At 41.7% G+C, this 23,257-nt stretch overlaps 1 protein-coding gene across 2 annotated transcripts in view; it reads right to left on the reverse strand.

The window, feature by feature from the left end:
• The window catches only part of nudcd1 (NudC domain containing 1), a 200,489-nt gene that overhangs the window by 127,145 nt on the left and 50,087 nt on the right, over window positions 1-23,257 (reverse strand). For both annotated transcript variants that reach the window (XM_069920993.1, XM_069920991.1), the window contains exon 2: window positions 18,516-18,670. In XM_069920993.1, coding sequence (XP_069777094.1) covers window positions 18,516-18,670 — 155 coding nt within the window. The remainder of the gene's footprint in view (window positions 1-18,515; window positions 18,671-23,257) is intronic.

Raw genomic sequence — 23,257 nt, forward strand, 5'->3', positions numbered from 1 at the left:
CTTTGGAGAGGGAATTCAAAATTGAATTAAACTGCTCTACACAGATATTTGTCGTGCAGTCCAAATTAAAGGGTGAGAAATAGATTGCTTCCACATCAAGTCTAGAGTTAGGCAGTCACCAGTCTAATTTATATGTTGTATAGAGCCCTTTGCCAAAGCCATCAGGAAGGACAAGGACACAAGAGGATTGACACTGCCAGGCAACAGAGATGGCCAGGTCAAGGGCTCCTTGTACATGGACAACGTCGTGGTCTTCTGTTCCGATATGCAATCGGTCTGGAGACTGACCAGCATATGTGGGCAATTTGAATCAACAACAGGCTCCAGGGTTAACCAAAAGAAGAGTGAGATATTGCTCATCAGTAACTGGCCTGACCAGTCCACCATCCCCTTTACAGTCAGAACTGACTACCTGAAGCTGTTGAGGATCTGGTTTGGAAGGGCTGAGGCATGTACTAAGAATTGGTCGAAGCAGATCGCTAAGGTCCACCAAAAATTGGGACTGTGAGCGTGGCATTCCCTCTCGATAACAGGGAAGAATTGGTCATCAGGTGTGAGGTGCTCTCAGTATTGCTCTATGTGGTGCAAGTGTGGCCCATACCACGCACCTGCACCCTGGCAGTCACCAGAGCAGTGTTTTGATTCATTTGAAGCTCCAAAATGGATAGGGTAAGAAGGAGCGCCATGTACAATTCATCAGAAAATGGAGCTCATCCTGTTGATTACCTTCATAGGTGGCTGCATCAAGCTGCGTGTAGAACCAAGGTATGAGGGCACCAAGTATTGCTATGTGCTGAATTTCTACCTTTCCCTGGTGTTGCAAAGGATAGGCCTGGCCCCGTTGCCACGCAATGATTCAGTTAGCTGGACTTTGCTGCACTACCTATCCTTCATGGAAAAGGTTTTACAGGACAACACCTTCAACCACAAGACCATTAGGCAGTGGTCAGCACAGAATGTCCTGCAAAGCTAAGAGAGGAGGACTCGATGGATCCAGTGGGATGGTTCCCTGAGTAAACCATCCAGATTATTTGGCAGAATGCTTCATCGCCAGGGCTCACTAACAAGCACCAGGACTTGGCCTGGCTGATGGTGAGAGGAGCCCTCCCAGTGAGATCTTCCTGCACAAAAGAAACATCCCCCCTCAATGCACTTTATCTTCGGGATGGCTGCGGTGGGGTGGAGATCATCGCCCAGTTCTTTGCAAAATGCAGAATCGCAAGGAAGGAGTGGAAAGGGATGCAGGGGACTCTGTCACAGTTCATCCCCAGTAGCAGCATGACAGAGGACTTCCTGATTTATGGACTGTTCCCAGGGACACACTCAAAGTCCAACATCCAGAACTGCTGGAAGACCACCAACTCGGTGAAGGACACCCTTTGGTCTGCCCTAAACCTGTTGGTCTTTCAGCACACTGAGATGTCAGTCCAGGAATGCTGCCAGCTGGCACATTCCAGGCTGCAGGACTACGTCCTAAGGGATGCACTGAGGTTTGATGCAGCTAACGCGAGGGCACTGTGGGGAAGGAGTACAGTTTAGAGCCCCTCACCCCAATTACTGGGCTCTGAGGGCTGACACTGAGGTGAAGTTCCTTAAACCAACTTGGGGGAGGGGGGGGGGGAGAAAGGAGGAACAACAAGGTGCCACGGGGTGGTAACGGAGCATTAAGGGAGAAGGTCAAATGTACAGTGATGAGATGATTATCACCATGTAAAAGTTATTTGAACAGTTTTTTTTTCCCTGTATTGTAAATAATTTATGCAATATGATAGAAACAATTAATGTAAATCCTTGAACAGTTTCTTTCTTGTATACAATTTATTACAAATACATTTTTGGGAAAAAAATGCTCCCAGATGGTGTGCAACTGGACACACTCAATACAAGTCACACTTCTCATCTGCAAGCATAAGCCCAACATCTCTGAGGGAGCAGGCTGTCTTTTACTGGGCCATTTCCAGAGTTTGGGACATAGTCACCTCCAGTCAGAGTACCTCCTCGCTAGGACAGAACAGAGGGTATCAGCATGATCTGTGGACTGAAGTGCAGCCAGAGCCTGAGGCACACTTCCCCCACCCCCCCTCAGGTTCAAAATATTTCCTCACGAACCCCCAAGCTACCTGGTTTTCTGTGCACTGCATTTCTGTGGTTAGAGGTATCCCAGAATGAACATTTAAGGAGAGTTGGGGGGGGGGGGGGGGGGGGTGCCTCAGGCTCTGGCTGCACTTCAATCCAACAATCCTGTTCTTGAGTGTGTAAAATAGGGAGACAGTAATGGGTCACTTAATTAATCTGCTCCTGCCTGCAGCAGGTTACAGGCACTATTACATTACTCTTCCTAGCTTACAAATGTGTCTGGGTGTTTGTGGAGTGGGAGTGCACATCGTCTGGTGGTTTACTCAAGAATTTTTGCAAAAGGTGGGGTCCCCTTATCATTGGAGCGAATCTCATCCAGAGGACATTGCTTTAACATCAGGTTTTGGTGTTGCTGTTAATAAAGAATTTTTTAAAAATAGGAGGGAAATATGCCGACTGCAGAGACAAAGGAAGTATTAGGACATATGGCATTATAAAGGGGGATTTATAAGGGAGCAATATTGAAAGGGAGGAAATTCCAGAGCATATGGTCTTGGCAATGAAGTAATTAAAACTGAGCATGATCAAAAGAACAGAACTGGATGAGAGTAGATATTGGAGAGGGTTAATGAGGTGGAATAATTTATGATTTTTTTTTTTCTTTGGCTTGGCTTCGCGGACGAAGATTTATGGAGGGGGTAAAATGTCCACGTCAGCTGCAGGCTCGTTTGTGGCTGACAAGTCCGATGCGGGACAGGCAGACACGATTGCAGCGGTTGCAAGGGAAAGTTGGTTGGTTGGGGTTGGGTGTTGGGTTTTTCCTCCTTTGCCTTTTGTCAGTGAGGTGGGCTCTGCGGTCTTCTTCAAAGGAGGTTGCTGCCCGCCAAACTGTGAGGCGCCAAGATGCACGGTTTGAGGCGTTATCAGCCCACTGGCGGTGGTCAATGTGGCAGGCACCAAGAGATTTCTTTAGGCAGTCCTTGTACCTTTTCTTTGGTGCACCTCTGTCACGGTGGCCAGTGGAGAGCTCGCCATATAATACGATCTTGGGAAGGCGATGGTCCTCCATTCTGGAGACGTGACCCATCCAGCGCAGCTGGATCTTCATAAGCGTGGACTCGATGCTGTCGACCTCTGCCATCTCGAGTACTTCGACGTTAGGGGTGTAAGCGCTCCAATGGATGTTGAGGATGGAGCGGAGACAACGCTGGTGGAAGCGTTCTAGGAGCCGTAGGTGGTGCCGGTAGAGGACCCATGATTCGGAGCCGAACAGGAGTGTGGGTATGACAACGGCTCTGTATACGCTTATCTTTGTGAGGTTTTTCAGTTGGTTGTTTTTCCAGACTCTTTTGTGTAGTCTTCCAAAGGCGCTATTTGCCTTGGCGAGTCTGTTGTCTATCTCATTGTCGATCCTTGCATCTGATGAAATGGTGCAGCCGAGATAGGTAAACTGGTTGACCGTTTTGAGTTTTGTGTGCCCGATGGAGATGTGGGGGGGCTGGTAGTCATGGTGGGGAGCTGGCTGATGGAGGACCTCAGTTTTCTTCAGGCTGACTTCCAGGCCAAACATTTTGGCAGTTTCCGCAAAGCAGGACGTCAAGCGCTGAAGAGCTGGCTCTGAATGGGCAACTAAAGCGGCATCATCTGCAAAGAGTAGTTCACGGACAAGTTTCTCTTGTGTCTTGGTGTGAGCTTGCAGGCGCCTCAGATTGAAGAGACTGCCATCCGTGTGGTACCGGATGTAAACAGCGTCTTCATTGTTGGGGTCTTTCATGGCTTGGTTCAGCATCATGCTGAAGAAGATTGAAAAGAGGGTTGGTGCCAGAACACAGCCTTGCTTCACGCCATTGTTAATGGAGAAGGGTTCAGAGAGCTCATTGCTGTATCTGACCCGACCTTGTTGGTTTTCGTGCAGTTGGATAATCATGTTGAGGAACTTTGGGGAACATCCGATGCGCTCTAGTATTTGCCAAAGCCCTTTCCTGCTCACGGTGTCGAAGGCTTTGGTGAGGTCAACAAAGGTGATGTAGAGTCCTTTGTTTTGTTCTCTGCACTTTTCTTGGAGCTGTCTGAGGGCAAAGACCATGTCAGTGGTTCCTCTGTTAGCGCGAAAGCCGCACTGTGATTCTGGGAGAATATTCTCGGCGACACTAGGTATTATTCTATTTAGTAGAATCCTAGCGAAGATTTTGCCTGCAATGGAGAGCAACGTGATTCCCCTGTAGTTTGAGCAGTCTGATTTCTCGCCTTTGTTTTTGTACAGGGTGATGATGGTGGCATCACGAAGATCCTGAGGCAGTTTACCTTGGTCCCAACAAAGCTTGAAAAACTCATGCAGTTTGGCATGCAGAGTTTTGCCGCCAGCCTTCCAGACTTCTGGGGGGATTCCATCCATACCTGCTGCTTTGCCACTTTTCAGTTGTTCGATTGCCTTATATGTCTCATCCAGGGTGGGAACCTCATCCAGCTCTAGCCTTAGGGGCTGTTGAGGGAGCTGGAGCAGGGCGGAATCTTGGACTGAGCGGTTGGCACTGAAAAGAGATTGGAAGTGTTCTGACCATCGGTTGAGGATGGAGATCTTGTCGCTGAGGAGGACTTTGCCGTCTGAGCTGCGCAGCGGGCTTTGGACTTGGGGTGAGGGGCCGTACACAGCCTTTAGAGCCTCGTAGAAACCCCTGAAGTCGCCAATGTCCGCGCTGAGCTGGGTTCGTTTGGCGAGGCTAGTCCACCACTCATTTTGGATCTCCCGGAGTTTGCGCTGAAGATGGCTGCATGCGCGACGGAAGGCTTGTTTCTTCTCTGGACAGGACGGCTTTGTAAGGTGAGCCTGGTGGGCAGCTCGCTTCTTTGCCAGCAGCTCCTGGATTTCCTGGCTGTTTTCGTCAAACCAGTCCTTGTTTTTCCTGGAGGAGAAGCCCAGTACCTCTTCAGTGGATTGCAGTATGGTAGTCTTCAACTGATCCCAGAGGGTTTCAGGGGACGGGTCCGTGAGGCGGGTTGCAACGTCGAGCTTTGCTTTGAGGTTTGCCTGGAAGTTTCCTCTCGCTTCGTCTGACTGCAGTTTTACAACATTGAACCTCTTTCTGGGGGCTTTATTGTTCCTGGGCTTTGGCTTGAAGTGAAGGTTGAGCTTGCAGCGAACCAGCCGGTGGTCAGTGTGGCATTCCGCGCTAGGCATGACCCTGGTGTGGAGCACATCTTGTTTGTCACTTTCTCGCACCAGGATGTAGTCCAGGAGGTGCCAGTGTTTGGATCGGGGATGCATCCAGGTGGTCTTAAGGCTGTCCCTCTGCTGAAAAAGGGTGTTTGTAATGACAAGTCACTGTTCTGCGCAGCGAATATAAAACCTACGACCCAAGGACCTCGCTGCCACGTCCCAGCTTGCTCGGCCACGGCACACGAACCATGGGTGTAAAGGGTGGGGCCAGTACTGCGCGCACTGCACTCCACCTAAAAGCTCCTTTGCGCAGGCCCGAGGACAGGTCCACGTCCTCCCCCTCCACATCCTCCCCCTCAAAAGATGCTCACAAACTCAAGCTAGCATGCTGGAACATCAGAACCATGCTAGACAAGGCTGACAGCCACCGACCTGAACGTCGGTCTGCCCTCATTGCACATGAACTCCTCAGACTTGACATCGACATAGCCGCTCTCAGTGAAGTCCGCCTGGCAGATGTAGGCAGCCTCCAAGAACGCGGCGCGGGCTACACACTCTACTGGTCTGGCAAGCCTTCGGATGAACGACGCCTATCTGGTGTAGGCTTCATGGTCAAGAGCTTCATTGCCTCCAAACTCGAAAACCTTCCGACAGGCCTCTCGGACCGAATCATGTCCATGCGACTCCCACTTCAAAACAAGCGTCACATCACCCTCATCAGTGTCTATGCTCCAACCCTCCAGGCGGAACCAGCAGAAAAGAACAAGTTCTACACCGACCTGCGCAACCTCATCCAACGTACCCCTACAGCCGACAAGGTTGTCATCCTGGGCGACTTCAACGCTCGTGTCGGCAAAGACTCAGAAACCTGGCCAGGAATCCTGGGCAAGCATGGCGTCGGCAAGTGCAACGACAATGGGCGCCTCCTGTTGGAGCTCTGCGCAGAATAATTTATGATATATGCAAATTATGCCACAGAGGAATTTGTAAATAAACATGGTCTTTAATGTAAACTAATTGTGTATCTGTTATTCCTGTCACTTGACTGAAGGTTTTGAATATTTTATCCTTCATTTAAAATTTCTGATGCAACTAATGGTATGTGCATTTAAATTCTCCATCCTAGAAGGGAGGAAACCACCTCTAAATAATTTTAGGCAAAAAAAATTGTGCAGCTTTTTGGGAGGAATCTAGAATGATTAATAAATTGGGAAGTTGCATTGTTCCCACAACATATCACAAGTGATGAACATATTATTTAAGCCCTTAAAATGGCACTGACCTAATTATTTCCCAATTACAACATGCTTTTCTCAGCCCAAATGCATTTTGCCCATGTTCATACATTCTCACGAATCTAAATGTTTTACTATCAACACTTTCAGCTGCTGTCTGATCGGACATTGAGTGGTTTCATTGGGTAGACATTAAAACAATACGCTATATAGTACAATCGTACAAGAGACCAGATGACCGCTGCCCATCCTGCTCACTTGCTGATGGCACTATGTTCAAGGTTCTCACTACCATCCAGAATACTACTTATGCCACGAAATAGTCTCAGGCCAGAGATTTCCAGTGTGGAAGTAAGGATCTGCCTAGTACAGAATAAGGTAGATTGATCAATATTACTTAAATGTTCGCATGTGTTTTACTGTTTTGTAAGAGAATGCAGGAAGGATCATAAATACCAGTACCTTAACACATCGTAAGGCCCCACATTGCTCTTATCAGGGCAAACTTTAGCTTGCTAGTAAATATCATGTTAGTTTTGAATTCCCCAGATTCTGTGACTTACAAAAACAAAAGTCAATCAAGTATACAAGCTAAATGCTAATATTAATGTTCCTCCTTGATGTAAAAATAGGATTTTCTGCCTTTAGACCTCAAGTTATCTCTTGGGTAGAAACCAGTGTGAAACTTATGCGTGACTTTCCAAATGTTAGTTTTCTTATCTTAGAGTAGTAAAAATTTCACAGTAACAGGGACTGTGGTATTTCTTGGGTCCCTCAAGAGTTGTAAATGCTTGATCAAAGCAATGTTTTAAGAATGCTGGTCCCAGAGTTAGAAGCTTCTGACCAATTAGCAGACTCACTGCAGGACGAGCTGCAGGATGGCTGAGTTCTAAAGTTTTGCAAAACGAATGAAGTGTAGCATTTGACATTGTTTGTCATCCCGTAAATTGGGCTACGGTTAGAAGGCACGGAAACTTTCACACCACGAGTCAGTGGGGATGTTTCTTGACAAAGATATTTTTGCAACAGCAAAGCTCAGAACAGATATCAGGTTTGGAAGTCTGATGTCAGATGAGCAAGCTACATGCCTCCCACCCCAGAGCAACTACGGCTTTAAATCAGGGGATATTGGCTTGCATATCTTTCTGGTAAGTTCTCAACATTCGTTTTCAATTTTCCCTGGCAGCAAACTTTCAAAGCAAAACCTAGATTACCCCATATTTCAGGAGCCACCTCTCAACAAAGGCAGACCCCATTGACTCAATATTCCAACACAGCCTTCGATCATTTGATGAAAAGGATATCTAAACATCAAGATTTTAGACCTGGGAACAAATATTGTCATCGACATGACAGCGTGTTCATCAACTGACTGGGGGTTTATAATATTTTGAGAGGCAATGATAGGGACAACAGTCAAAATGTTTCTCCTAGGGTAAAAATTAATGTACTGGAGGACAGGTGTTTAAGATGAGAGGGGAAAAGTTTAAAGAAGATGAATGGAGAAAGTAATTTTTTTTTGCACACAGAGCAGTCGGTGCCTGGAACAAGCTGCCAGAGATGATGGCGGAAGCAAATACAAGAGAAGTGTTTATGAAGCTTTTAACTAAGTGCATAAGCATGCAAGGAACGGAGGGATAATGGATCACACAGCTAGAAAAGCTTTAATTTAATTAGGACGGCGCCCAAGGAGGGAGGACCTGCAAGCCTCGTCAGCAGAAATGGTTTACGGTAAGCCACTCTCCCTGCCAGTCGAATTCTTCAGCCCGTAGGCCGAAACGACACACTACGAAGGTGAGCGGCTCGCGGACCTCCGTAAACGACTGAGCAACCTAACCCCATCACCCCCATCACACCACGGCACCTGACCATCCCATCGACCGAAAGTTCTGGATGTGGCACGATTTGTGTTTGTCCGGAGAGGACCACAGAGGGCCCCGCTGCAGCACCCATATGAAGGGCCGTACAAGGTTCTCTGGCGGTCGGGTGGGACTTTTACTTTAGATGTGGGGGGCAGGGAAGAACTGTTTACTGTGGACCGCTTAAAAGCTGGTCATTTAGACTCATCACAGCCAGTGTAGATGGCCGCGCCCAAGTGCCAGCCGCCAAAGCGACAGGACGTGTAGCTGGTTCTGGGGGGGTTGTGTGGCGGTGCACATCCTCATGGCGAACCGGCCCCGCTTGTATCGCCACGTGGCGGGGTGGCCATGGGGAAATGGCATTGTCAGGGGTTTCTCTCGGACTCCAGCATCCCTTCCAGCACGCGCCATGGGCAGCGATTATGATGTCACAATACACCAGGTGACTGAGCTCATGCTGCCCTTAAAGAGGCATGCTGAATTTGAATAAAAAGAATCGTTAACGACCATCGGTGTGGTAGCAGTGATTTCCTTCAGCTCCTGCAATCGCCACAGCATCATGTTTGATGCAGACATCATATGTTGAAGGCCCTGTTCCTTCTCACTGTTCTAATGCAGTGGTAAAATGATGAGCATTAGACACGTCATTTCTATCACACCGAAGTTACTTGTATATAGAAACCAATTATAATCCAATCGAATACAAAGCAAAAGCTTTTACAGATCTGGGTACACTTGACAATAAACAAATCAATTCAATTTGCATTTAGTTCCTATCCTTCTAAATCCTTCCTATCCACCTATCAGACCAAATGTCTTGTGAGCATCATAATTAGTCCCACTTTTGTAGGTTTTTATGGCAGATTGTTCCAATTAAGGACAATCCTATTGGTGAAAAATTGACCTTTCATGTCCCTCTTGTACCTCTTCCCTATTACCTTAAACCTATGCTGTTGAGAATTGTTTTTACTGAGGAAAAGCCTGTGAGCATTCACTTTATCCATGCTTTTCATGATAGAACATAGAACATTACAGCATAGGAAGTTGACTTGGGATTATAAATTGGGAGGTCTGAAATTGTCAGATTTTTTAAAATATCATTGGGCAGCCCAGTCGAGGTTTATTGCCTCACTCTTTGAGGGAGGTGGTATCCCCTCCTGGGCACAAATTGGACTACACACAGTAGGAGAAAAGTAAGCAGGAGAGTTTATATATAAATGGGACACTAAATTGATATCAAAAAAAATGGATAACCCCACATTAAAACAAGTAATTCAGATGTGGGAAAAAAGGTAGGGATATCATCTAAAGCACCCTTGACCCAGAAGAAATTAATACGCATGAATCTGGAAAATAAGATCCTGGACACCTGGGGATAGGTGTATCAAGGATTGCTACCATTCAAACAGCTAAGGAATAACTAATGATTTGTCCAATAAAACTTCCTTCTGCTATCTTCAGCTAAATTTGGGATGGTCTATGGCCCTACCCATGTGTAGGGCCTCAAAGCCAGACTTACACAAGTTGATGGAAAGGTGGGAGTCTGACTTGGGGAATCCACGAGCAGTGCTGGTCAGACTTGTGTCTGGACAGCAGTTATTAATGCCAGAAATTGATGCAATACAATTTCCTGCATTAACTATACCTCACACCATAAAAATTACATAAATCTAATCAGAAATTTTGGAAATGTGCTTTAGGTGTGGTGTGGAGATTGGAACCTTCATACATTCATCCTGGCTGTGTACAAAGGTGAGATACTTCTGGGAGGACCTGGAGGACATTCTGAAAAAAATTATAAAAGTTGATTTTCCACAGGATCCGGAGTTGTGTACCTTCTGGAAAACATTATGGACACGAGTTTTAAACTGTCCAGATACCAAATTCAGTTTGTGAAGATCACCTTGACGGTGGCCAGGAAGTGAATAATGGTCACATGGAAGTCCGACTCTCAACTAAATATTACACGATGGAATACAGAAATGCAGAGTTGTATTCCCCTGGAGAAAATCACGTACAATTTAAGGAAGAAATATGGCACATTCGTTAGGGTGTGCAAACACATTAGTTTGCAGATATAATTCTACCCCTTCTGAATAAAGGAAATTCAAACAATCTTGCCAGTTGTGAAATGAAGCGGGCCATGGCACAGATGACGTGCTCTTGTATTTTGTTCCTTATCTTTTTTATTTTAGGTTTCTTTGGGTTTTTCTTAAGTTCCCTTAAGTGTTTGTGACTTTACCGATATTTGGTTTTTTGAATTTGTTTAATTTATAAAATCTTTTCCTTGATGTATTAGGGTATGGAGGGAGGGGAGAAGGGTAGGGAAAAATAGACTCTGTAGGTTATACACTATAGTTGAAATAAATTGTGTTTCTTCTTTAGATTTGTATAAATCTTTGAAAATCAAAAGTAAAATATTCCAAAAAAAAATTATAGAACAAGTCCTTCTGCCCACAATGTTGCGCCAATCTATGTAAATCAAATCTTTCCTTACCTTGGACCCATAATCATTCTAATTTTGCTACTCTATGTGCTTATCAAAGAGTTATCTGAATGTCCATATTGTAGCAGCTGCCACCACTACCATCACCCCGACAATAACCATATAACCATATAACCACTTACAGCACAGAACAGGCCAGTTCGGCCCTACTAGTCCATGCCATAACAAATCCCCATCCTCCTAGTCCCACTGACCAGCACCCGGTCCATACCCCTCCAGTCCCCTCCTATCCATGTAACTATCCAGTCTTTCCTTAAATGTAACCAAAGATCCCGCCTCGACCACATCTGTCGAAAACTCATTCCACATCCCTACCACCCTTTGCATAAAATTTCCCCTCATGTTCCCCTTATAATTTTCCCCCTTCAATCTTAAACCATGCCCTCTAGTTTCAATCTCCCCCACTCTTAATTGAAAAAGCCTATCCACGTTTACTCTGTCTGTCCCTTTTAAAATCTTAAACACCTCTATCAAGTACCCTCTCAATCTTCTACGCTCCAGAGAAAAAAGCCCTAGTCTGCACAACCTTTCCCTGTAACTCAAACCTTGAAATCCTGTCAACATTCTTGTGAACCTTCTCTGTACTCTCTCTATTTTGTTTATATCTTTCCTATAATTTGGTGACCAAAACTGTACACAGTACTCCAAATTTGGCCTCACCAATGCCTTGTACAATTTCATCATAACCTCCCTACTCTTGAATTCAATACTCCGATTTATGAAGGCCAACATTCCAAATGCCTTCTTCACCACACCATCTACCTGAGTATCAGCCTTGAGGGTACTATTTACCACAACTCCTAAATCCCTTTGTTGCTCTGCACATCTCAATAGCCTACCATTTAATGCATATGACCTATTTAGATTTGCAATACATTTGTAATACATTCCAGGTATTCACCATCTCTGCATAAAAACCTGACTCTGATGCCTCTCCTAAACTTTCCTCCACTCACCTTAAACAGATGCCCTCTGGTGTTGGCTATTGAAAAAGCCCAAGCTCACTCATCCTTGCTTTGTAAGATACATTCTCCAAACAAGTTATCATCCTGCTAAATCTCCTCTGCACTCTCAAAAGCATCCATATCCTTCCTGTAATGAGGCAACCAGAACTGAATGCAATACTCCAGTGTGTTCTAACCAGAGTTTTATTGAACAGCAAAATTACCTCATGATTCTTGAGCTCCACCCCCTGACTAATTAAGGCCACTCTTCTTAACCAACCAATCAACCTGCATGGAAACTTTGATGAACTATGGACCTGGACTCCAATATCCCTTTGTTCCTCCGCACTCAAGAATTCTAACATAACCATGTACTCCACCTTCAAGTTCAACCTTCCAGAGTACATCACTTCACATTCAGATTCAATTCCATCTCCCATTTCTCTGCCCAACTCTGCATCTTTTCAATATCCAATTGTAACCAATGACATCCTCTGCACCAGCCATTCTCAACAGGGGCCATATGCCCTTCCCACCCCCCCCCCCCACCCCCAGGGCCACAGCACATTAAAGGAGTAGCCACAGACAGAAATCATAAAATATTTATATATTGGAAGAAACCAACTAAACGACTGCTTTACAGGGAAGAGCACCCATAAACTGAGCCAAGTCCTAAGGAGACCATAAACAAAACAGTTAAGAATGACTTCTACATTATCCACAATACCTCCGTATCATCTGCAAACTTACTGACCCACCCCTCCACTTCCTCATCCAAGTCATTTATAAAAACCACAAAGAGCAGTGGGGGGGGGGGGGGGTCTCAGAATAAATCCCTGTGGAACTCCACTAGTCACTGACCTCTGGGCTCCATCTATTACCACCCTCTGCCTTCTGCAGGCAAATCAATTCCAAATCCATGCAGCCAAGGTCCCTGAATCCCATATGTCTCATTACTTTTTGACTGAGCCTACCAGGAGGGACCTTATCAAATACTTTACTAAAATCCATATACACCATGTGGATATACAGCCTTATATTTATCAATTACTTTTGTTATGGACCTTGGATAATTTTATTTTTGACTGAGGACAGGACTGAACCTATTGTGGGGGATTTGATAGCTGCTACGTGCTGTAGTAACTCTGGGATACCACTAGAGAACTTTGACAGCTGTCAAAGGTCTGAACCTACTGTGCTAGGCTACCACTAGTGAACTTGGACAGCTGTCAAAGCACAGGAACCACTCGTTGGAAGTCCATGGGCTTGCAGGAGAGCGAGTCTGCGGCTGTTAACCTCTCTCCAACAATGGGGAGAGCTGGAGACATGCACTGGGCAGTTTAAAAAACTTAGCGTGCTAGTTTTGAAGAGTTAAGTCGGTGGAGAGACAGTCAGTCTGACTGTGTGTGCTCATCTGTCAACATCAGCAAGCCACATGCGGGGTTGCTTTGTTCACAGATGCTAGGACTGCCATCTGGAGCTGTATGTCAGTGTGCTCACCCAGTAGTTTCAGTGGGAAAAGGAAGGCTGAGCTACTTTGTCCACAGGTGTTAGCACTGTTGTGACAGCAGTTTGGGGAACTCTGATCCCAGAGTGTGTGTGGGACTGACCATTGCCTCTCCTGTCCCCTTTCAAGAGAAGGACTTTTGTGTGACAGGAATCACGGGAACATTCAAGCCAGGGTGTCCAAAGGAGAGGACTTGTGTGACAGAAGGTCATTTGTTAACCCCAAAGAGGGCTTCAGAGAAGTGAACCTCGTGTGGTGACTAGGAGGTAACTGAAAATTCCCAGATGAAGGAAGTAAAAGTGGTTGTTGCCACATTCGAAACTCAAAACAAGTCTCGTGTTCCCCTGACAGGGTTGAAAGCCCATAGGGACCACGGTCATCTGGATACAGCCTCAAACTAAAAGACCAGTAGGCAAGGAAACAAATAATCCCAAGCCGTGAGCTGTTCCTTCTTGACTGACAGACTTGACGTGACTAACTTGGGGGTTTTGTTTTGGGAATTTTATTGATTTTTCAGGGCATTTGAGCTTAGACTATAATGGTATGGGTTTTTCCCCCACATAGGCCATATAAAAATCTGTTGTTCGTATGGAGTTGCCATTAAGGCTGGTGTTCGGGTGTTAAGTTTATCAGGTTAATTCTATTATTGTTAGTTTGTTAATAAATTTTGTGTTTAAGGGAAGCTATTTCCAATTGACATTTATCACATATAGGATCGATATGAGAATAAAAGTGATGGAGTTTATCTTTAGACATATGAGCTCTATGAACAACTTTAAACTGTATTAGTGAATGTTTAGCACATAGAGAAGAAGAGTTTACACATGTGTAAGCTTCCCTTACACATATGTTTTGGTCCTGTCCCTCTTTACAGAATTATTGGAAGGAAATTTTTTCCATTATATCTACTGTTTTGAATATTGATTTACAACCACATCCCATTACTGCAATTTTTGGATTACCTATGATAGATTTGACTTATTTATCTCTTCCTGCGGATCGTATGATTGCTTTTCTTACACTAATGGCTAGAAGATCTATACTATTGAATTGGAAAGAGGTTAATCCTCCCACTGTTTTCCAATAGTTTACCCAAACTATACTATGTTTAAATTTAGAGAAAATTAGAAACTCTGTCTATGAATCCCCTTCTAAGTTTGAGTTAACCTGGTGACCATTTATTCACTATTTTCATTTGTGGTGAGTTGATCTGGCTCTGTTTTCTTTCTATGATTATGTATGATAATTGGGCTGTAAGATGAGATCGGAGTGATCGGCGTGGTTTAGCTATATCTGTAGGTTTTTTTTAGGTTTTTTTTTTAAGTTTTTTTTAATTCAGATTTGTTTTTTCTTCTTTTTTGGGGTTTTTTTTTCTCTTTTTTCATATATTGTTATTAATTATATCTTTTTTTTTAGAGATAGTTCACACCCTAAACTGATCTAAAAATTTTTTTTATGATATATTTTTATTCTGTAATATTATTGTTTAATATCTCTGTATTAATTCATTACTTACTATGTATTTTTTATATCTCTTTGAACTGTATGTGTTTATAAATTATAATAATAATAAAAAGATTGAAAAAGAAAGAATAAATTTTGTGTTAAACTTAACCCATTCTCAATTGCTGCTGGGAAGCTTAACACTTTTGCCACCTGCTTAAACAACTCAATTAGGCTCCTACAAAGACACGCTGGCTATCCCGGAGAAGAACATGCTTCTCTAAACGCTCATAAATTGTGTCCCTAAGAATAATTACTTTATATACCATTTCTTATTGTTATTTAAGTGTATGGGAAATGTTTTCCACCCAAGATCTGGAATTATGAATGTACAAAGATGTTCTTGTATACGTCATCAAAAGCAGACTTACAGATGCAACAAGCTGATAAGGTGGTAAATTGTATTTGGCCTTTATAGCAAGAGGATTTGAGCATGAAAAAAAAATCAAAAAACTGAAAATGAAGGAAATCATAGAAAAAAAATAGTATTAGCTGTTTCTCTTTCTACAGATGCTAGCTAGCCTGCTGAAGGTGTTCATGTTTGTTTTATTGCAGGAACAAAGATGCATTTCTACAATTATTCAGAGCATATTTTGTGCAGTCCTCATCTGAGGAAAAAAAGTACAGTACAACTCAGATTATCCAAAATCGGATTCTCCAAAATCCTTATTTATCCAAATTTTTTTTAAATTTTGGATAAATGAGGATATCTGAAATAAATCAGAAATCCTAATTTATCTGAATGTTTTTTCGAAGCCGAACTGACCACACAGGTTGAAAAAAATTCACGACATGAAATTATAATGATGATTGTTGTCATTTCAGGTAACTCCCTCCCCTCTCTCTTCCCATTTCTTCTTTACCCTATTGACTTTTCTCTCCAACTTTCCCTCTCAAACTGCATGCCACTGTCTCCCAGCTGCAAGTGGTCAGAAGAATCTCTTGATCCGGTGTCATCAAGGAGAGTGGCCTCCAGGGAAGGAGTGGGATCTCGGGCTTAATGGCGTTTCCTCCCCTTCCCTCCTTCCTTCTCTTTTTTGCCTTCCCACCCTCCCTCCTTGGCACAATGGAGCACCTGACACCAAACCCTCCCCTCGACTTACTACCGCACACACATACCAAATCCCCATTGTGTGGTAGGCTTAGGAAAGGATGCAGAGTCAGGACTCGGGAGTCAGGAGCTCCGGTGACTGAGGAAGCAAGCGCCCACTGACTCTCCAGTGAGTGTTCCACTGGCCCAGGATCAGCGGCAGCCAGCATTTTTTTGGTGAGAATTAAACATAATTTTAATGCTTAAAAAGCCTTCCCTCGTTTGTTTATTTTTTAAATTGATACAAGCGATTTGCTCTTGCTACTGGGCTGTTTTTAAAAAGATAACCAGTTTTCCAGAAAAAAAAAGTCATTTATCTGACATTTTGGATGATTGGAGTTGTACTGTACTTGCCATTAAGGAAGTGCATTGAAGGCTCACTAGAATAATTCCTGGGATAGCAGGATTGTCATATAAGAGATGGAGAGTTCGGTCTGATTTCTGAATTAATTTAATGATCTAAGATGGTACATTTACTCACATTAGTTACAATAGAGATTGAAAAAGAGAAAATAATATGTCACTGTGTGATTAGTAAACTTATTCTGTGACATTCTGACTTTAAAACTAAGTGCTAGAGTTTTTCCTTCAACAAATGATTTTAAAAAGTAATGCAGCAGGGAATAGGCCTTTCTGCCCAACTCACCCATGTCTATCAAGGTGCCTTCCTGAGCTTGTCACATTTCATACTTCATTTCCAAATAAAACAAATAAGCTCACAGATGAAAAATCACCGGATGGGATAAATCAATAGCAAAAATTCAACACAAATTCAACTCTACATCTACTCTTCCCATGCAAAAACATTATTTAAACTGACCAGTTCCTTTATGAATTATACACAAAAATGCTGGAGAAACTCAGCAAATCATACCACATTCTATATATAGCAAAGACTAAAAAACATAACAAACTTTTCAGGACTGAGTCCTTTGTCAATGTAACAGTGGATAAGAGGCAAGGGGAGGAGCACAGGCCCACATACAAGAGGTCATACGTGGATATGGGTGGGAGGGCACATGAGGAAAAACCTGGGAAATGATAGGGGAAGGTGATAAGAGGGAAGGGAGTAAATAGCTGTAGAAAAGGAGACAGAAAGATGGAGAAGAGATATAGAAAGGAGAGTGACCTAACAAAGTAAAACACAAAAGTTTGCAGATGCTGGATTGTAGCAAAAACAGAAATGCTAGAGGACCTCAGCAGGTCTCACAGCGACCACATATAATCGACATTTCAGCCTGAGTCTTTCTTTAAAGTACGAGTAAAAAGCAGGTGAGCGCCTGAATTAAAAGACAGAGAAGTAAAACATGGGGAGGGGGAGGAGTACAGACCAACAGACAAAAGGTGTTAATTAGATATGGATAGAAGGATAGGAGAAAGAAAAGGCAAGGACTGAATGAGGGAGGAGGGGTTGGCTCTGTGAATGCAAAGCTGGGAGAAAAGAGACAGCGGAAAATGAAAAAGAGGGAGAGATAGAGCTAGGGGAAAAGAGACCTATGGTTTTATGGGAGAGGTGTTAATGGAAACTGGATAAGTCATTATTAAAGCCATCCAATTGGAGGGTGCCCAGATGGAATATGAGGCATTGTTCCTCCAAATTGGGGTAGTTTTAGTCTGGCACTGCATGAGATCATGGACAGACATGTTGGCAAGAGAATGGGGAGGCCACTGGGAGATTACCAGTATTGCAGTGAACAGAGCAGAAGTATTCAACAAGTGATCTCCCAACCTGCGTCCAGTCTCTCCAATGTAGAGAAGGCTACAATGGGAGCACCACATGCAGTAGATAACCCCAGAGATTCACAAGTGAAGTATTTTTGAACACCCAATTAACCTACACCCCTAGTACATTTTGAACTGTGGAAGGAAACTGGAACCCTTGGAGAAAGCCCACACAGACACAGGGAGAACACACAAACTCCTTAAAGATAGTGCAGGATTCAAACCCTGGACCCCATTCCTGGTGCTGTAAAGGCATTGTGCTAACCATTACACTAACCATGTTGCTTCACTTGGAAGGAGTATTTGGGGCCATGAATGGTGGTGAGGGAGAAGGTGTGGGCACATGCAACGCTTCCTGTTGTCACAGGGGTAGGTGCCAAGGGGGCAAGTAGTGGAACAAGATGATTCCAAGGGAGACACAGAGGGAGGTCTCTGTGAAAGGCAGGGGATGGGGGCAGAGAGGGGAAGAGGTATCTATGTTGTAGAGATAGAAATTGCAGATGATAATATGTTGGATGTGAAATCTAGAAGGGGAGGGAGTAGGTGAGGACAAGGGGAATCCTGACCTTGTTGCTTCTCGGGCAGAGGGGTCCAGGGCAGATATATGGGAAATGGAGGAGATGCGAGTAAAGGCTGAGTTGATGGCGGTAGAAGGGAAGACATCTTGGATGATCTAGAATGGAAGACCTCATATCTGTTTTCTGCTCATACCTCAGGTCCGAAGTGGTTATGTATCTTTATCTTTGCTATATAGAGAATGCTGCAAGAGTTTCTCCAGCATTTTTAGTAAGCTTCAATCACAGTCTTTCTTATTTAACTTTACGTCCCTTTATGAAGGTTGTTTCTCATCCCTCACATGGTTTCAACATGTATACTATCAAGATGTTAAAAATAAATACCAGTAGGATGAACTTACTAATGTGAGAGCCAATTGCATTAATCTCTCATGTTGATCAACATAATAGACACTGTCCTGATACCATCTATCACAATGCAGATAGTTGTACATGCCAAAGACATGCATGTGGTTCAGCGTATACTGATCCTCTCGTAGTTTCACCTCAGCAACAGCTAAAAGAAAAAAAAAATCAAAACCATTTGGTTAAAAATGATGCAATAATAAAAATATTCTGACTATAATACAAATATCATGATTTTGCAATTATTGCACATGATGAAACTTAACACAATGGAATAGCATGCTCAGAAATGTTTCATTCTTCTACATCTGGCATTGTGTACTCTCACTCTTCAGCACCAACTCATTGTAACCCTTACACTGAAGCTAATTTTCAATGTAACCATGACCACTTGCCTCTAGCCTTCAACATCACTTTAGTCGAAGCTTGGACCAAAGAGTGGAATTGCAGTGGCAAGATGTAAATGACTGGCCATGACAATGAGACAGCAACAAAAAACCCTTGTACAACCTGACATCAAGAGGGAATAACATGAGAATAGGGGGAAAAATATTACTGCACAGAAGGAGAGGGGATTTTTTTTTTTAATTTTTTATTTTTCACACTATAAACCACATTGATCAAGATACATACATTTTTCTTTTCAAATATATACAGTGTCGTTTTCTCCCCCCCCCTCTTCCCATCCCACCCTCCATACCTCCCCTCCCATTCATTTAAAGTTCAGAATCTAAGATACATTAAACCCGTCAAACAATGTTGTCACTCAATAAAAATAAACAAGAAGTTCCACTGAGTCAATTCTTTTCATTTCCTTCTCCTTCTGTCAGTTTAGGTGGTAGATGTCCCCGGTAGGTTTTCTCTATTGTGTTTCATGTATGGCTCCCATATTTGTTCAAATATTGTAATATTATTTCTTAAATTATATGTTATTTTTTCTAGTGGAATACATTTATTCATTTCTATATACCATTGTTGCATTCTCAAGTTATCTTCTAATTTCCAGGCTGACATAATACATTTTTTTGCTACAGCTAGGGCTATCCTAACAAATCTTTTTTGTGCACCATCCAAATCAAGTCCAAATTCTTTGTTTTTTATGTTACTTAGGAGGAAGATCTCTGGGTTTTTTGGTATATTGCTTTTTGTGATTTTATTTAATATCTGGTTTAGATCTTCCCAAAATTTTTTCACTTTCTCACATGTCCAAATTGCATGAATTGTTGTTCCCATTTCCTTTTTACAGCAAAAACATCTGTCAGATAATGTTGGGTCCCATTTATTTAACTTTTGAGGTCTAATGTATAGCCTGTGTATCCAGTTATATTGTATCATACGTAACCTCGTGTTTATTGTATTTCTCATAGTTCCAGAGCATAACTTCTCCCATGCTTCCTTCTTTATCTTTATGTTTACATCTTGTTCCTATTTTTGTTTAGTTTTACCATTTGTTTCCTCATTCTCCTTTTCTTGCAGTTTAATATACATATTTGTTATAAATCTTTTGATTGTCATTGTGTCTGTAACCACATATATTCAAAATTACTTCCCTCTGGTAACCTCAGACTGCTTCCCAATTTGTCCTTCAAGTAGGATTTCAGTTGGTAGTATGCCAACATTGTATCATGAGTTATATTATATTTATCCTTCATTTGTTCAAAAGATAATAATTTATTTCCTGAAAAGCAATTTTATATTCTTTTGATCCCTTTTTTCTCCCATTCTCTAAAGGAAAGGTTATCTATTGTAAAAGGGATTAGCTGATTTTGCATCAGTATTAATTTTGGTAATTGGTAATTTGTTTTATTCCTTTCTACATGAATCTTCTTCCAAATATTAAGCAGATAATGTAATACTGCAGAATTCCTACGTTGTACCAATTTTTCATCCCATTTATATAATATATGTTCAGGTATCTTCTCCCCTATTTTATCTAGTTCTAATCTAGTCCAATCTGGCTTTTCCCTTGTTTGATAAAAATCTGATAGGTATCTTAATTGTGCGGCTCTATAATAATTTTTAAAGTTTGGCAGTTGTAAGCCTCCTTGTTTATACCATTCTATTAATTTATCTAGAGCTATCCTCGGTTTCCCCCCTTTCCATAAAAATTTCCTTATTATTTTCTTTAACTCCTTGAAGAATTTCTCCGTCAAGTGTATTGGCAATGCCTGAAATAGGTATTGTATCCTTGGGAAAATGTTCATTTTAATACAGTTTATCCTTCCTATTAGTGTTAGTGGTAAGTCTTTCCAATGCTCTAAGTCGTCCTGTAATATTTTCATTAGTGGATAATAATTGAGTTTATATAGATGGCCAAGGTTTTTATTTATTTGTATACCTAGGTATCGTATTGCTTGCATTTGCCATCTGAATGGTGATTCTTTCTTAAATTTTGAGAAATCCGCATTATTCATTGGCATTGCTTCACTTTTATTTGCGTTGATCTTGTACCCCGATACTTCTCCATATTCCTTCAATTTCTTATGTAATTCTTTTATTGATATTTCTGGTTCTGTTAAGTATACTATAACGTCATCTGCAAATAAACTGATTTTATATTCCTTGTCTTTTATTTTTATCCCTTTTATTTTATTTTCTGCTCTTATCAATTCTGCTAGTGGTTCTATAGCTAACGCGAACAATAAGGGTGATAGTGGGCATCCCTGCCTTGTTGATCTGCTTAAGTTAAATTACTTTGATATACATCCATTTACTGTCACTTTCGCCAATGGCCCCTTATATAATGCTTTAATCCAATTAATATACTTCTCTGGTAAACTGAATTTTTGTAATACTTTGAATAAATAATTCCATTCTACTCTGTCAAAGGCCTTCTCTGCGTCTAAAGCAACTGCTACTGTTGGAGCTTTATTCCCTTCTATAGCATGAATTAAGTTAATAAATTTACAAATATTGTCTGTTGTTCATCTTTTTTTAATAAATCCAGTTTGGTCTAGATTTACTATTTTTGGTACATAGTCGGCTAATCTGTTTGTTAATAGTTTGGCTATTATCTTATAATTTGTGTTAAGTAAAGATATTGGTCTATATGACGCTGGTGCGAATGGATCTTTCCCTGTCTTTGGTATTACTGTAATTATTGCTGTTTTGCAAAATCTGGTAAGCTTTGTGTTTTATCAATCTGGTTGATTACTTCCAGGAGGGGAGGAATTAATAAATTTTTAAATGTTTTATAGAATTCTATTGGGAATCCATCCTCTCCTGGTGTTTTATTATTTGGTAGTTTTTTTATTATCTCTTGTATTTCTACTATTTCAAATGGTTCTGTTAATTTATTTTGTTCCTCTATTTGTAATTTTGGTAGTTCAATTTTAGTTAAAAATTCATCTATTTTGTCTTCTTTCCCTTCATTTTCAGTTTGGTATAATGTTCGTAGAATTCTCTGAAGTTTTCATTAATCTCCATTGGATTATATGTGATTTGTTTGTCTTTTTTCCTTGATGCCAATACCATTCTCTTAGTTTGTTCTGTCTTAAGCTGCCATGCTAGAATTTTGTGCGTTTTTTCTCCTAGTTCATAATATTTCTGTTTTGTCTTCATTATGTTCTTCTCCATCTTATATGTTTGTAGTGTTTCATATTTTATTTTTTTATCTGCCAATTCTCTTCTTTTAGTTGTGTCTTCCTTCATTGCTAATTCTTTTTCTATATTTACTATTTCCCTTTCCAACTGCTCTGTTTCCTGATTGTAGTCCTTCTTCATCTTGATTACATAACTTATTATTTGCCCTCTGATGAAAGCTTTCATTGTGTCCCATAGTATAAACTTATCTTTCACTGATTCCGTATTTACATGTCCTACCTAATCTCTCTTTAATTTCTTGTGCTCCATTTCAGTTAAATGTGTTTCTTGCACGAATGCTATATCAATTTTTTCTTTTTTCAGTAAATTTAGCAGTTTCTTCCTTTTGATTTGGTTATGTATTCCGTTAATATTGAAAGTCATATAGTTCAACGTAGCCATTTCATACTTTGTTTATCTTTCCTTTCTGTTTCCTCATCATCACCTTTCCTTCTTATCCATTTCTGCTTTCTTGTTTTGAACACTTTATAAGACAACATTTCTAAAACATCAAACATTTCCCTTATTCTCCTATCTAAAATTTCTTTAACCCCACTATCCCCTCCCCTTCCTGAGTTGCCCTTTATCCCTTGTCGGGCAACCACATCTCCCCTCTCCATTTGGATTTGTGAATTCACTCGCAAGCGTCAACTGATTTCGCAGTGACCTCCCCACCCAGCCCCCCCCAGAAAAGATTTCAATTTTCATATATAACAAAGGTCACTCTCTTAATTCCCTCCTTACTTCCTCTCTTCCCTTTCTTTCCCTTATTAATTCTTATCTATACTCTATATATTTTCCCTTAAATACGGATACATTCATGTACACACATATACCCATATACACACATACATACAGTTCGTGGTCATTTTTTCTCTCGTTACATGTCTTCATCTCTCTGTCTGTTTTGTAGTTGTTCTGCAAATTTTCGTGCTTCCTCCGGATCTGAGAATAGTCTGTTTTGCTGCCCTGGAATAACTATTTTAAGTACCGCTGGGTACTTTAGCATAAATTTATATCCTTTTTTCCATAGGATCACTTTTGCTGTATTAAACTCCTTTCTCTTTTTCAGGAGTTCAACTTATGTATGGATAGAAAAAAAATTTTTGACCTTTGTATTCCAGTGGCTTTTTGTCTTCTCTTATTTTCTTCATTG

The sequence above is a fragment of the Narcine bancroftii genome, chromosome 2 (assembly GCF_036971445.1).
Source record: "Narcine bancroftii isolate sNarBan1 chromosome 2, sNarBan1.hap1, whole genome shotgun sequence".
NCBI classification, from domain to species: Eukaryota; Metazoa; Chordata; class Chondrichthyes; order Torpediniformes; family Narcinidae; genus Narcine; species Narcine bancroftii.